At 40.7% G+C, this 13,559-nt stretch overlaps 1 protein-coding gene across 1 annotated transcript in view; it reads right to left on the bottom strand.

The window, feature by feature from the left end:
• Nucleotides 1-13,559, bottom strand: part of MAST2 (microtubule associated serine/threonine kinase 2) — a 165,380-nt gene that overhangs the window by 14,571 nt on the left and 137,250 nt on the right. Inside the window, 10 exon segments of the mRNA XM_031058677.1 lie at nucleotides 2-187; nucleotides 1,523-1,677; nucleotides 3,680-3,789; nucleotides 5,966-6,088; nucleotides 7,685-7,786; nucleotides 8,789-8,954; nucleotides 10,330-10,462; nucleotides 10,881-11,019; nucleotides 11,880-12,088; nucleotides 13,468-13,553. Of these exon segments, the coding sequence (XP_030914537.1) occupies nucleotides 2-187; nucleotides 1,523-1,677; nucleotides 3,680-3,789; nucleotides 5,966-6,088; nucleotides 7,685-7,786; nucleotides 8,789-8,954; nucleotides 10,330-10,462; nucleotides 10,881-11,019; nucleotides 11,880-12,088; nucleotides 13,468-13,553 (1,409 nt within the window).

The raw sequence follows: 13,559 nt of genomic DNA, 5'->3' as shown, positions 1-13,559 counted from the left end.
CGCCTGCACCGTGGCCAGGAGCATCCCCTCGGACTGGGGCCGTTTGAGGGCGGCGCCCTCGTCCTCGGCGGAGATGGCGAAGCGCGGCATGTCCAGGAGCCCCGAGCAGCGGCGCCGCACCGTCAGCGGCGGGCTGGAGTCGCTCTCCGTGTGCGAGGACTCGGACATGGACAGGCGCTTGCGCAGGCTGCGGGCAGAACCAGACAGGGCCCCGGGTGAGCCAGGCCATGACCAGCTTGGAAGGGTGAAAACAGGGCACAGACACAACCCACGTGCCCAAAACCAATTAAAGGTGAAGTTTGGTGGCCAAGCTACAACACTGGGAGTTAAAACAACAAAGGCTTGGGGCATCACTTGAGTTTAGATTTCCAACTTCTAGGAAAGGAAGGGATAAACCCAAAGAAAAATACAATACAATGAATGTGGACGCCATGGGACAGAGAGAGAGAAACGGCAAGCGTTGCTCACAGCGGCTTGTGAGAAGTTTTAGGGAGCTGGAAAGATGTGATAATTTGTTGACTATAAACAATTTGCAGGTGGTGTTTTTCTACTTTATTTTTCTGTTCCTCTCAAGGACAGTGCGTGAGAAAGATGTTTCTGTTAGTTAGCCAATAGAATAGAACCTATCCTACCACTCTATAAAAACCACGCGGTTCTTTTGAATAAAGCCTTCTTTGCCTTTTCTATGATCCTACCTCTCGCCTGTTCCTGCCCCAACCTCGGCGCAAGAGTGACAGCTGAACATGGTATTAAATATTATTTTTTTTTAAAAATCACACTTGCAAAATGCAAATCATCTTCCATGTTCCTTTTGGAATTTGTTGAATTTTTCTTTTGAAGTTGCTCTAAATCAGAAGCCAGGAAGGCCTAACACAAAATGAAGTGCACCTCAGTTATGAGTGCAATCTGTAAAACATTTTTAAGGGAGTCATACAGACGAGGTCAGAGCCACATTTTATGCTCTTTGTAATGCCAAACATTAGTGTAAAGGTTTTACAGGGGTTGTAATGAGAGACATCCCTTTTATAAAGTAAGTTTTCAGTAATGCCAGAAACATGGCAGGTATCCAAATTGTGGGTATTCATATATTTTACTGACATTTTTTATTAGAGCACAAGATTTTTCGGGCATATTCTGAACTTTTGAAACTTTGAACTTTCCTAATGATTTCTCTACTTTGTAACAAAAGGTCAAAGTCTGGTGACACCAGAATTTGCATTAATTTAAGAAAAAAACTGATGTGTGTACATGTCTGACGTAACATACAAAATCTGCCCTTAAGGTTAGAATACCTTTAAATTCATTACAAGTATTTACTACAGAATTAGATGTTAGTACTTAACTAGATACATTTAAGGACTGTAGAGGTTCTACACATTCACTTTTAGCTATCCAACCCAGGCTTCTCTTGTAGAAATACAACACAAGAAGCTCTGCTCACTAAACACTGGTCATAGAAAGTTTTGGCTGGTCTTTTTTAGCTGCTGAGGGAGAACAGAAGACTCAGTTGCACAGCACTCACATTTCAGGAGAGCCAATGACCCAGCTGCGGTCGCGGCTCTTCAGGCCCCCCAGGCTGTCCAGCCGATCGTCCTTCTCCTCGCTCAGGCTCCGCTTGGTTGGTGGTGGAGTCTTCCTCTCCTCGTGGATTGAAAGTCGTTCCATGCTGCTGTACACCTGTGTGCAGCAAAAGATCCTTCTGAGCAGGGAAAACCAACCCAGGGGCCTTTTCTGAGCAAGGGGAAAAATCTCCTCTTGAAATTTCCTCCTGAAAGCCTGAACTTGATGTTCTTTGACCAAGTAACACAGTGCAGGTGTGCTCAAGGTGTGCCAGGGAGGAAAGGAAAAAGGCCCAGCCTCGGAAACACTAAAATGCTTTTCTACAACAGCACCCAATGCCTCTCCTTTGAAAACACAACAGAAATACTGACAAACTTCATGAAATTACTTTGATTTTTGGTTTTAACAATTCTCAAATCTAAGAGGAGCTATTGCTAAAGACAGCTGCACAACTCTTGAAGGCTGGCATCTGGATCTTGAAATCTTACTACACAAATTCACTTCAGTGATAGGCATCATGCTCATGACCCCATTTCATTATCAGTCTATCAGCATTGCCCCAAGCTTATTTCAGAACAAAAAAGTCCTGCCCTCCTCAAGGAATCTACTATAATGCTGACAGCTTAATGAAAGTGCCTTTCTTGGTTTTACAGCCGTCTTTAAATAATTAAATGATTAAGCAAAAAAATCCATCCTTTTAAAACTACACTTGACTGTGGACCTAATTTACATAAGAAGAGATTAATGAAAATAATGTTATTAAAAATTCAGAGCATCAACAAGATAACTATTAATAAATCATATGGCTGAATTGTCAGACAAGAATTTCAAAATATAATGAGCCTTTTATGCCTCCCACATTACAAATGCTGTATAATTTTCCAGGTCTTAAAATAAATTCATTAAAAGTGAACTTTCTCTCTTTGTGGCAAAAACATTGAACCCTAAAGAAAAGCTTCAGTCTAACAAATGAGTAATACTCATGGTGAGAAAAGACAGAGAAAAGAAACTCTTACGTACTCATGAGAACTTTTTCAAAACACCAACTAATCCTCAGGTCCAATTTTAAACATACTTTTAGTGATGCAAATCAGGAGCAACTCCATTAAATTAAGAGTAACTGTTATTTAAACCACTGTAGCCTGGTTGAGGACAAAGAACAAACTGGTCCTTAAAAACTGACTTCAGCAGTGGAAAATTGGAGGAACTGTTGTGAAAAACCAAAATACCTTTCAGAGCTCCTAAGGAAAATTCCTTCTCCCATCTCACTAAGAGGGAAATGCAATTCATGAAGTGGCTGCCTCAAAACAGCATTTTTTCTCCCTTCTGTCCCTCCCAAACATATTATATTTTATCAGGAAGACCAATGTAGTCCTTTCCTTCTAGTTATGTATTCGAAAACACCTGAGATTTTATGTTTTGTAGAACTCAGGTAATTCTCATTGCTTTCCTCTGGACTCCATTTTTTCAAGAACATTGCCCAATACAGACCAAAATACCCCAGCTATGGCCCTCCTACTGGTAAGCCCAGTATGGAAAATTATTGCTTCCATAATTTGGCACATCAAACTCACGAAGGACTATGTGCTGAGACCCTTCTCTTTGAAATTGTCGCCTTGCCTTTTGCTCCTCAGGCTGTATTTGAGACAATGAGAGATGTAAACTTCACTGATGTTCTTACCCCTTTGATTTTAGACAGTTATTCAAAATGTCAGAATTGATTTTCTTCCCAAAATCATCTTGTCACCCATGGAAGGTCCCTTCAGAAGGACACTGCTCAAAGAGCAAGTATGTTTTGGATACTCCCTATGCCAGCATCCAAGTCATTGGTGAAAACATTACCAGATGCAGAAGAGAACTACACAATGCCCTGCATATTGGTGAAACATTAAGTAATATAAAATGTCATTCTCCAATTATTCTGGTACTCACCTTTGAACAGGCCATAAACTACCACTGAATAAACAACAAATGCAGTGTTTTCTTTCTTCAGTGAATAAATACTACACACCATGAGATCCCACAAAGCATCCACATAATTAAAATCTGCCCCATAGGAAGCAAAGAAAGCATGTTCTTCTCTGGATTGTTTTCTTTCAACAAGTTAGCATGTCCCTACCTTGCTGAACCTGGGTGAGCACGAGGAAAACTGCCGAATTTCCACGTGATCATCATCATTAGTGTCCTCCTCTTCTTCTGAATCCAGGTGCTGGTACCGTTCTGAACGGGCTGGGAACAAGACATGGCACTGGCATCAGTGTGGGGAGTGTTGGCAACTCACACCTCAAGCATTGCTACTGGTCTGCTTAAAGAACTTGGAATGTTTATACACCATGCAGGGTATTTCCCTTAATACTGAAACATACCCAGCCAGTTTTTGCTCATCCTGTGCAATTGCCAGTGAAGAATATCTCCTTGGCACTGAATTTATCTTATCCTGTCAGCTGTATTCCATTCTGGAAGCAGCTGATACTCAAAAGGTGCCTAATCCTGCAGACCCTTCATGGCAGGGATATTTCTTCCCTACAGCAAACAATCACATGGAAGGAAACATGGAAACAATGCACTGTCCAACTTCACAATAAACAGCTTTTTGATTATACAGTCTGTCCTGCATACATACACACATACAAGCCTACTTAAAAAACCAAAAATATTTACCCCAAAAGAAAATCTCCTCTTTTCCCTCTTGCAACCAGGAAAAGGATTAGATTTTGTGAAAGAAAATGGGCAAGCAGCCAATATGCAAAGCTATTTTTAATGCAAAAACTTCTTCCAAAGAGATTTTGTGCTTTGAGATTTGCAGCACTGGATTTCTAAGCCAGCCACACTGGATTTCGTGGGGTGGGCACTAATAAGTTGGCTACAGAAAGCTGATAACTACACTGAGCCAAATTTGCTGCACCACATCAGCCAGAAAGCTACTTTTATAAATTCTAACATCTTCTGCATTAGGGTTTCTAACAGCTACACAACTCCTATCAGTGTCTATGTGAGATATTTCCTGATGTGAGAATTCCAGCCTTTATAAAGGACTCACACCAAGGTCATCCTGACACCGAGTGTGCCAGGGCATCTGGGGAGTTTCCCATGGTTCTGGCTTGACAGATCCTTTTTGCTTTTACGCACCAGGATCTGCTTATGGATGCTGCACTGGGCCTCAGCCAGTCACTGACCCAACTGAGTGACCAAAGTTTCCCCATGCTGTAAGTGCAGTCAGTGGTGAGGACAGCCCACCACATCAGTTTCTCCATGTATGCTGCACCAGTACAACCTCAATACATGTGGAAACCCCACCTCTGCCCCCTCTGCACAGCTTCACTCCAGCTGCTCTCTGCAGCAACCACACAGAGATTTCTCAATCCATCTCTCTCTGCCAATCCTACATCTCCAAACAAGCCCCAGCCTAAAAGCCCCCTCCCCAAACTGGAAGAGCACTATCTAAATGGAATCATTGCTTGTGCAGTGTGAGAGCCAAGGGGCTGGAGGCAGATGCTCTTTCCGTCCTTTCACTCTCAGCAAAGCACAGGAGCAGAGCAAAAATGTGCTTCACACATATGCAACCAGCCCAAGATGAAAGAGATTCCACTGACGAAGAGTGGAAATTTCCATTTCTCAGAGAACTGAAACAGCCAGTATCCCATTCTGCAGCTGGAGAGGGGGAAAGATCTCAACCTGACCAAGCCCCTTCCACCTGCTCAGCTCCCCAAGTGAGAAAAGTTAGGGAGCAGAGGTTCTGGGAACAGAGATCTCTCCATCCCTCCTGTGATGCTCCTCCCTTCTCTCCCAGGAGCACTGACTCTGTCTGGTGCTTATCTTGAAATACCAGGAATCTTACACAGCACTGATACCATGGCAGTTCCCAGACATTTATACACACCAGACAAACACTTCATATCTCATTAGAGCTAGTGATACTGAAATAAAGCTATACACTTGCAGCAAAAATAATTCAAATTACTTCAAATCTCTTAAGAATTTTCCCCACATACTTGTCTTCAAGGTCTAGGGTTTGTTTTGGGGTTTTTTTAAAACATTTATTGGCTGAAAAGAGTCACTAGGGAAAGATCATGTTGCTTAAAAACTGCAGGAATTTGGATTTACCAAATGCTTTGGAAGAAGTTTAATGAACCCAGCATGACAATGGCAGCACCTCTCACTGCAGGCCCACGGCTGGCAGGACCACAGGCACCAGTGAAAGGCCAGCTGACTCCAGCAGCAACATTTTTTCATTTAAAATTAATTTGCCTTCAAAGAAACTTTCCTTGGCACTCAAAAGAAACTTTTTAAAGCAATTCCCATCAAGCGTTTTATTCAATTTCTAAAATGACTTATCTCTAACAATTTCAAAAATGAAATATGCACAAGAAATATGATGCTGTTTAGGCCAAATCTCAAGTCTTACTGTCAAAATAGCTTGTGTCATCCTCAGATTCCAGCTGTGGGATGAATTCAGCTTTCTGCCGGAGTAATCCATTCCAGTCCAGATCTTTAAAGAACCGATGCTGCTTCACTTCAAAGGCACTACCTGAAATAAGCACCTTTTATTGCAGAGTATTTCTTTCAGCATTTGCATAACATGAAAAACAAACCCTAAAAATATCAAGAGCCTAAGAGAATGTACTCGAGTATTTTTAAGTCACACATTTTCCAGGAATTTGAGAAACAACTTATCCTTTTACCAAAGTGGCCATGCAGGATAAAACCTGAACAAGATTTCCTCCTCCCCACCTCCTCTTCCTGCTTAACAACAACACAGAGGCTGGAAGACAGCATCTGCTGTTGCATTCCACAGCAAGTTCAAGATTAAGAACACCTTAATTTAAAATTTTCAAACTCTGAACACCATCTTGTTCATAACTGAATAAAGAGCAAACTCTGAGAGGCACTTAGAATGTGAGTGACAACTCACAACTCCACTGTTGTGAATAAACTCATTCATGTGCCTAGAACAAGACAGGGCTCACCTATCTTCCTGAATTAGTATCTATTGTTATTAAGCTCAGAAGCTTGGATACCCAGAAGGAAAAAGTAAAGACTATCTGTCTACACATTTATGCATTTTTTTTTCAAATGAAATTAATATTCATTGCGGAGGCTACCATCTTTTTAGAAAAGAAAAGAGCAGAGGAAAAGAGATAAAAGGTTTGCTGAGTGCCAGTGGCACTACAACATGCCAAGTGAAACAGCAGTCTCAGCACTACAGGTATATAAGAAATCAAAAAAAATCAGTCCATCAACTCCTTTTATAAGGCTAGAAACTCTACATCTTTTCCATGACAGCAACATCTTTCAAGTACATGGATTTTAAGCAGAGAAGAACATGTGAAAACCATCTGATATCATTATTAATTCATGATCTATTCATCACCCTTGTGTGCACATGTGCTAAATCTGCTGAATACATGTACCTTTTGGAATTGTTATATATTTATCTCTAAGCTTTTTTTTATCCTTAAAGTGTAGTTCTGAATTGAAAATCCCAAATTAATCAAATCAATGAAAGATGAGCTGTCATGTGAAACCACAGTGTTGCACAAATTACTTTAAAACAAGAGTGTAGCTAGAGATTATTTATTATTATTTACTATGAGGAAATGAGAAGTGTTGGCTTGTAAAACTTCCAATCTGACATTATAATACAGAACGACTGACAGACATATCTGACTTTGCCAAACACATTATCAGACTTTGCTGTATGTTTGGAGAATTCTACACTACAGGCCTCTAGGAATGGGAAAGTTTTCATTTACTTTATTACACCCAGGAATTCACATCCATGGCAGGGATTAAGCTTCTACTCAAAAGAGAACTTCAAAGAAATCTGATTATACACTGTTCAAATGGAGACACAACCCTCAAGCCTATAATGGAACAGCACAAATCAGAGAAGTGATGCTGCCAAGCTGACAGTGCCCCTTTCCCGTTTCCCAGACAGGACAATAATATCTGCCTGGCTCATGGACATGTGGCAGTAATTCCCAGAGCTCCACCACACTGAATCCAGTATAAACTGCTCCCCAGCTCTGCATGAGCATTCCTCAACATGAGTGGGTGTGCATCACTGGCAAGGTGGCTTCATCCCTGCTTCTGGGCAGGGTTTTCCTGTGCACAAGGCTCTTACCTGTTCCCATTCTTTCCAGGGGATTTTGGCGGAGAAGCTTAGAAATGAGGTCCTGGGCATCTGGGGGCAGTGCATCATCTCCTTCTGGCCAGGCAATTTCATCTGGGGACAAAAAGAGACTTGACATTTTCTACCAGCTTCCCAACTAATTTGAATAACCATTCATACTCCTACACCTCAAAGTGCAGCGTTGAGAACTGCCCCAGAAGCGTAAATACCTTGAATTCAGCAGCTTAATATAATTCAAGCATTGACATTTTTCAAAATGCATAAAATTCAGCATCAGCTAAAGCTGCTGTCAATCCAAGCAGTGCTTGTGGAGACAAAAAAAAAAGCTTTAAGGACTCTATTAATAAAGTATGAAATGGGACTTCCATGACAATCTATAAACAAAGGCAGTGACAATACTGTGGCTGTATCTCCTGCCTGCACATTCCAGAGTCGTTATACTTGGAACAGAGAGAACAATTCACAGGTAACAATTTCATGCATCATATTTAGTGCTTTGATGAAATTTTCTTTTTACAAAGGACATTTGCCAAGTGTGTTAAAAATTTACTGCTTCAGAAAGCATTCCCAATAGAAAATTATTTCACTGGCATATTCACTGAGTGAACACAAAGCAATTGTCTGTCCAACTCCACGCATGAGAAAGGTTTAAAAAGCCACAAGATGTGAAGGTACCGAGTACAACAACTTCAATATATTGTGCTCAGAATTTCCTTTCATTTCACTTACACAAAATTACTAATTGACTAGCATTTGGACCTACAAAAACAGTAACCAAAATCAGCCTGAATCAGACCAGTTGGTGGCTACTCCTTTCAAATTCTCCATCATTTAAGCTAAAAGACAGAACAGAAAAATCCCCAAATATTTTTCCTCAATCCCACAAGGATTTGTATGACTCCCACACCATGACAGAACTATTTAGGAAGATGTTAAGCAAGTTACCATAGCTGAAATCAGATGCAAGCTGCTTTGACACACAAATCTAGAAATTCTAAAATTATTTTATACCTAGTCCTTCCTGACTAAACTGCAAATCCTCAATATTTTCACAGCACATTTTTAAACTCTTTCAGAGCCAGAGCAGAAACTTACCACTGATCACTTGTCCAAAGAGCTCTTCAGGTGTGTCCCCAAAGAAAGGAACACAGCCGACCAGGAACTCATAGAGGATGATTCCCATGGCCCACCAGTCCACAGGCTTCCCATAGCCCTGGCGCAGGATCACTTCTGGCGCAATGTACTCTGGAGTCCCACACACCTCAAGAGAAACAGGCAAAAAAGCAATACATTTACAAATTGCTAAATGCATGTCAAAGCTTATTTTGTCTTTTTTTTTCCCCTTCCTTTCTTTCCCCCCTTCAGAGCTTTAAAAGGAAGTTATTAATGTTTTGCCACTAAGCACTTCATGCTGAGAACTACTTCCATGGAGCAAGAGTCTATATTTGAAGAAGACATTACCTGCACAGAAATAACATTACATGAAATTAAACGTTCCTAGTGTGGACATGCCAGCTAAGTAGTGCTTTGGTGCATGCACAGGAAAGCATATGGGAAAAATGCATATTCTGTGTGTTTGGGTCTGACAGCTTGATGGATGTCTGCTGGCACAGCTACAGCTATCAGGAACTGAGTTTTGACAAACCTCTCACATCTCTGTGCTAACAGAATTTAGTTTCACAGATGCAGAATTAGCAGCCCAGCATGATTACACACTTCAGCCTTAATCTTGGGAGGTACAGCTGGCATGGACAATGGGTAAGGAAATTACCTTGGAAGATCTAAATTGCCTGGGGCTTAGAAGCAGCAACAACAATAACAAAACAGTTGTAAAAAATGTACCACTGTAAAGTACAAGAATATGATCTAATGACCTAGGAGAGTTCTGTTAGAAAAAGGATCCTTACTCAGAAGACAACAGGAAGAAAACACCACAGGATAATTATGAATCAACACTTGGCACAAAAAAAATTCAGCTGAAAAATTCAGCCGAGATCCCATGTATTTTCAGAAGAGAGGAGCATTTTTTAATCCCATTATACAAGGCACTGGTGAGCCAGCATCCAGAACAGTTCCTTCAACCATGTCCAGAAAATATCAACTCAAACAGAAAGAGTTACAAGCAAGAGCTATTCATTCATCAAAGGAAAAATCTATCTTGTTAGCTACAAGAACTTAGCTGGTTAAGCCTAGCAAAATGAAGGTTAAGGAGAAAAATGACCCTTAGTAAATATCATGAGGATAAAAATCAATGTTTAAGCCGTTAGATAAAATTACAAGAAACATATAGAAACTTGCCAAGAACTTTCTAAGCACCAGAAGGGGGAGATCGTGGAACAACCTTCAGCAAAATCCATGTTACATCCCTAAACCAACTTCTGTTTACACCTGCACTGCTGCCTGGGCCACCCTTTCAGCATCCTAAACTGAGATGAAGTGCATGACTCCAAAACAAGAAGCTGAAATAACAAACTATGTCAATTTATGTACAAACATGAGAATGGACTTGTATATTTTCCTCCCATTTTACAGTGCACAGCATCAAGGCCGAGAAGGAGTGCTACTAACTCTAATTCTATCCCATGACAGACTCCTGCATCTGATCCCACATCAACAGACAAAACTTTTCAGCTTACCTGCTTGTCCAGGAATTCCCTGGTATCCTTCTCAATGTGGCCCTCATAAAGATTAGTTGTAAGACTCATTAACCCAATTTTGGACAGTCCAAAGTCTGTTAGTTTAATATGACCCATTGAAGTGATCAGGAGACTAAAAGAAAGAGAAGCAAAACAATGCAACATTCATTTAATTGTTTCCCAAAAGCAATTTCAAACAAAAAGAACACAAGATAATGCAAAGCACAATCTCAGTGTTACATCCCCCTTAAACATCTGGAAAAAACCTCTATGCAGCCAAATATCACAGAGCAGACAAGGCAACTAGAAGTGGGACTACCTTCTGCCAAAACACCATCAATGTAGCAACATCTTTGGGATAGTAGCTGAAGACATTCCTCCCATCCTTTTCAGTGTCTATCTGCTTCTACATCAGTAGCAAGAGACTCCTTAAAACCTCCTACATGTCAGATGCTGTTGAAGATCAGTGCTGTCTCCAGCCCCCATGTCCTGCTACCTACTGAAGCCCCTGAAGGACTGGCTCTATTCCCTCTGAGGGCCCAAAGACTTACTTATCAGGTTTTAGGTCACGGTGAACAATCCCATAATTGTGTAGGTACTCCAGTGCCAGAACAGTCTCAGCAAAATACATCCTTGCCATATCAACGGGTAGGGCACCAATGTTCTTGAGAAGTGTAGCACAATCACCTCCTAGAAACAAAACAGTTGCACGTATGGCACGTTGAAATGGCAAATATCAGTAAGAAACAATAGCTATGGGTCTGCTGTACAAGATTAGACCAAGTTTTCTAAAGGCTGTCTCTCACAACCCTGTTAGGAGAAATTCTGAAGATCTCTCTATACTCTGTCTTGAACTTAAAACAAATATTAAAATCCTAGAAAAACTGAGATCCATATATGTTGGGCAATCTTGGACAGGAATTGTACAGATGCCATTTGCAAACTGAAGGAAGCCTTGAAGAAAATAAGTTGGGACTCCTGATTGAAGCTTCCTTGGGAACACTGGCCACACATTTCAGTCGACCTTCATTTCTACTTGCAAAGAGGAATTAATATTAAAATTTCCTATTGTCAATACATCTGATTTCATTCCACTAATTTATCTGAAAGAGCACTGATACAATAAGTATAATCTTATTTCTCAAACATTCAGTCAAGCAAGCCAGGCATAAGAAATTAATCCTATCCACCAGTGGATATTGCTTATAATAAGATATACTGATAAAGTAAAATCAAATTATATTTCAAAGAATAAGCAAACCAAACAATGAAGAAAACCAACCCCAGCATAAAATGGCACTTTATTTTTAAAAAGGCTGCTAAAGAACAAAGACTTATGTCGCTTAAATCTTTTTCTAAGTGGAATGTCAAGCAAATGTTCTATGGATCCAGCCATGCCATCCCACAGGAGGGAGGGAGGGTTTCCTTTCCAGTGAAGACTGGAAAGTTCATGCTGACTTCTGACCTCAGCAGTGAGGCTCAGCTCACTGCCAACAGGTTGTACCAGGGATTCACAGCCCCTTTGGAGGAGTGGAAACCAACAACCATACCTTCCACATACTCCATAACCATGCACAGGTGCCGCTTGGTCTCAAAGGAGCAGAACATGCTGACCACGAACGGGTTCTCAGCAAATGTCAGGATATCTCTCTCCACAAAGGCCTGCTGGATCTGGTTTCTCAGGATCAGGTTCTGCTTGTTGATCTTCTTCATGGCAAAACGCTGGCGGGTGGTCTTGTGCCGCACCAAATACACCGCTCTGCAAAACCACACGAGAGGAAAAGGTCCATTTTCAGTTCAAACTGCTTTGTTGTGGGCTCAGGTTTGGAGTTCTTTGTGGTTTTGTTGGGTTTTTTTAAACAGTGATGTTAGTGTTTTGACTGGATCCTGACAGACTTATCCATGACCCCAGAAAATCCTGTTTCAGTGACAAGCTTCCCTAGAAAAGAAGGAACCCCATGATGCCTCCCTCCTTAAGCGACTCTGCCTTCCTGAATAAAGCAGCATTTTTGCTGATGTGACAAACAAGGAGATATCTCAAACACCAAATTTCCATAAGCACCATTGCAGAGCAGCATGTATTTTTCAACACTACAGTGACCACTTTGCTTAAAAAATTGTCCAAAAGCTATGGAATCAGCATGAGTTTTTCCAAGCTTCATAAAATTAATTTGACGCAGCACTGTCACCAGGGATTTCCTTCAGTAAAGTATCTCTTACACTTCTATCATTTGCAGATCATTAGATTCCTTCACATTAATAATACAGTTTGCAAATAAAATTTTCATCCAGTCTGCCTGCCTTATTGAATCACTACTTGTTTCCTTTTCTCTGGAGTACATTACATTTAACGTGGTATTGTGTCTCACTAGCCACTGACTATAAAATAAACCCAGGATAAAGACGTGCCTAACAGCACAACCACCACTTCTCTCTCCCCTTTTTACAAAGTTACATGGGGCTTGTGCAGAAATATGACTGAAGAGATTTAAAATCTTTTTGTTTCATAATGACTCTTCAACATGCTCCATTGTGTCTTCACTCACTAAAAACTCATGCTTACACTTTTTCCACATATAATTTTTAAAAAGTGATTTGTTGTTAACTAAGCACCCACTTCCACAAAACACTCAAGCACATACTCAGGTTTTGTTGTTATGACCTACTGAGTATCACTGCTTTTCAGTAACAGCCTAATGACCTCACTGGTAAGGATTTATGAACTGTTAAGAGTCAGGAACTGCCTTTTAAAATTCTGGATAGGTTTGTGTGTGTGGTTAAAATTGTAACTGACTGAATTCATACTTGATTCTTCAATGGATAATAAAATCTAATAGCCTTTCTCGTGTATTACTCCTCACAGTAGATTTACCCCAGTGCAATTCTACACTTCTTTAAGCATTTCAAGTGCTCACAAATAGCCACATATGTTACATATATAATCTGAATAAATGAAAGAAATGGCAGCTCCCAGAAGAATGCAGAAGATACAACTGTGGAACCTCTGTAAGACCCAAGGGGAATTACTTTATGCTTTGGACCCAACAAAACCCAGATATTTGGCAAACCTTGTTACAGCCCTTTGCTGGGTAGGACAATAATAGCATTTTCCTCTAATTCAAAGTCTAAAAGTCTTACCCATAAGCACCATTACTGATCAGTTTAATAGTTTCAAACTCTTCTTCAGAGGGAGTTTTCTTTGACTGGATGGAGGCCCCGCGGCTCTGCGG

Source organism: Geospiza fortis, unplaced genomic scaffold (genome assembly GCF_000277835.1).
Source record: "Geospiza fortis unplaced genomic scaffold, GeoFor_1.0 scaffold333, whole genome shotgun sequence".
Classification (NCBI taxonomy): domain Eukaryota; kingdom Metazoa; phylum Chordata; class Aves; order Passeriformes; family Thraupidae; genus Geospiza; species Geospiza fortis.
Note: the sequence above shows the minus strand (reverse complement) of the source record. Positions and strands in the feature narration are given on the sequence as shown.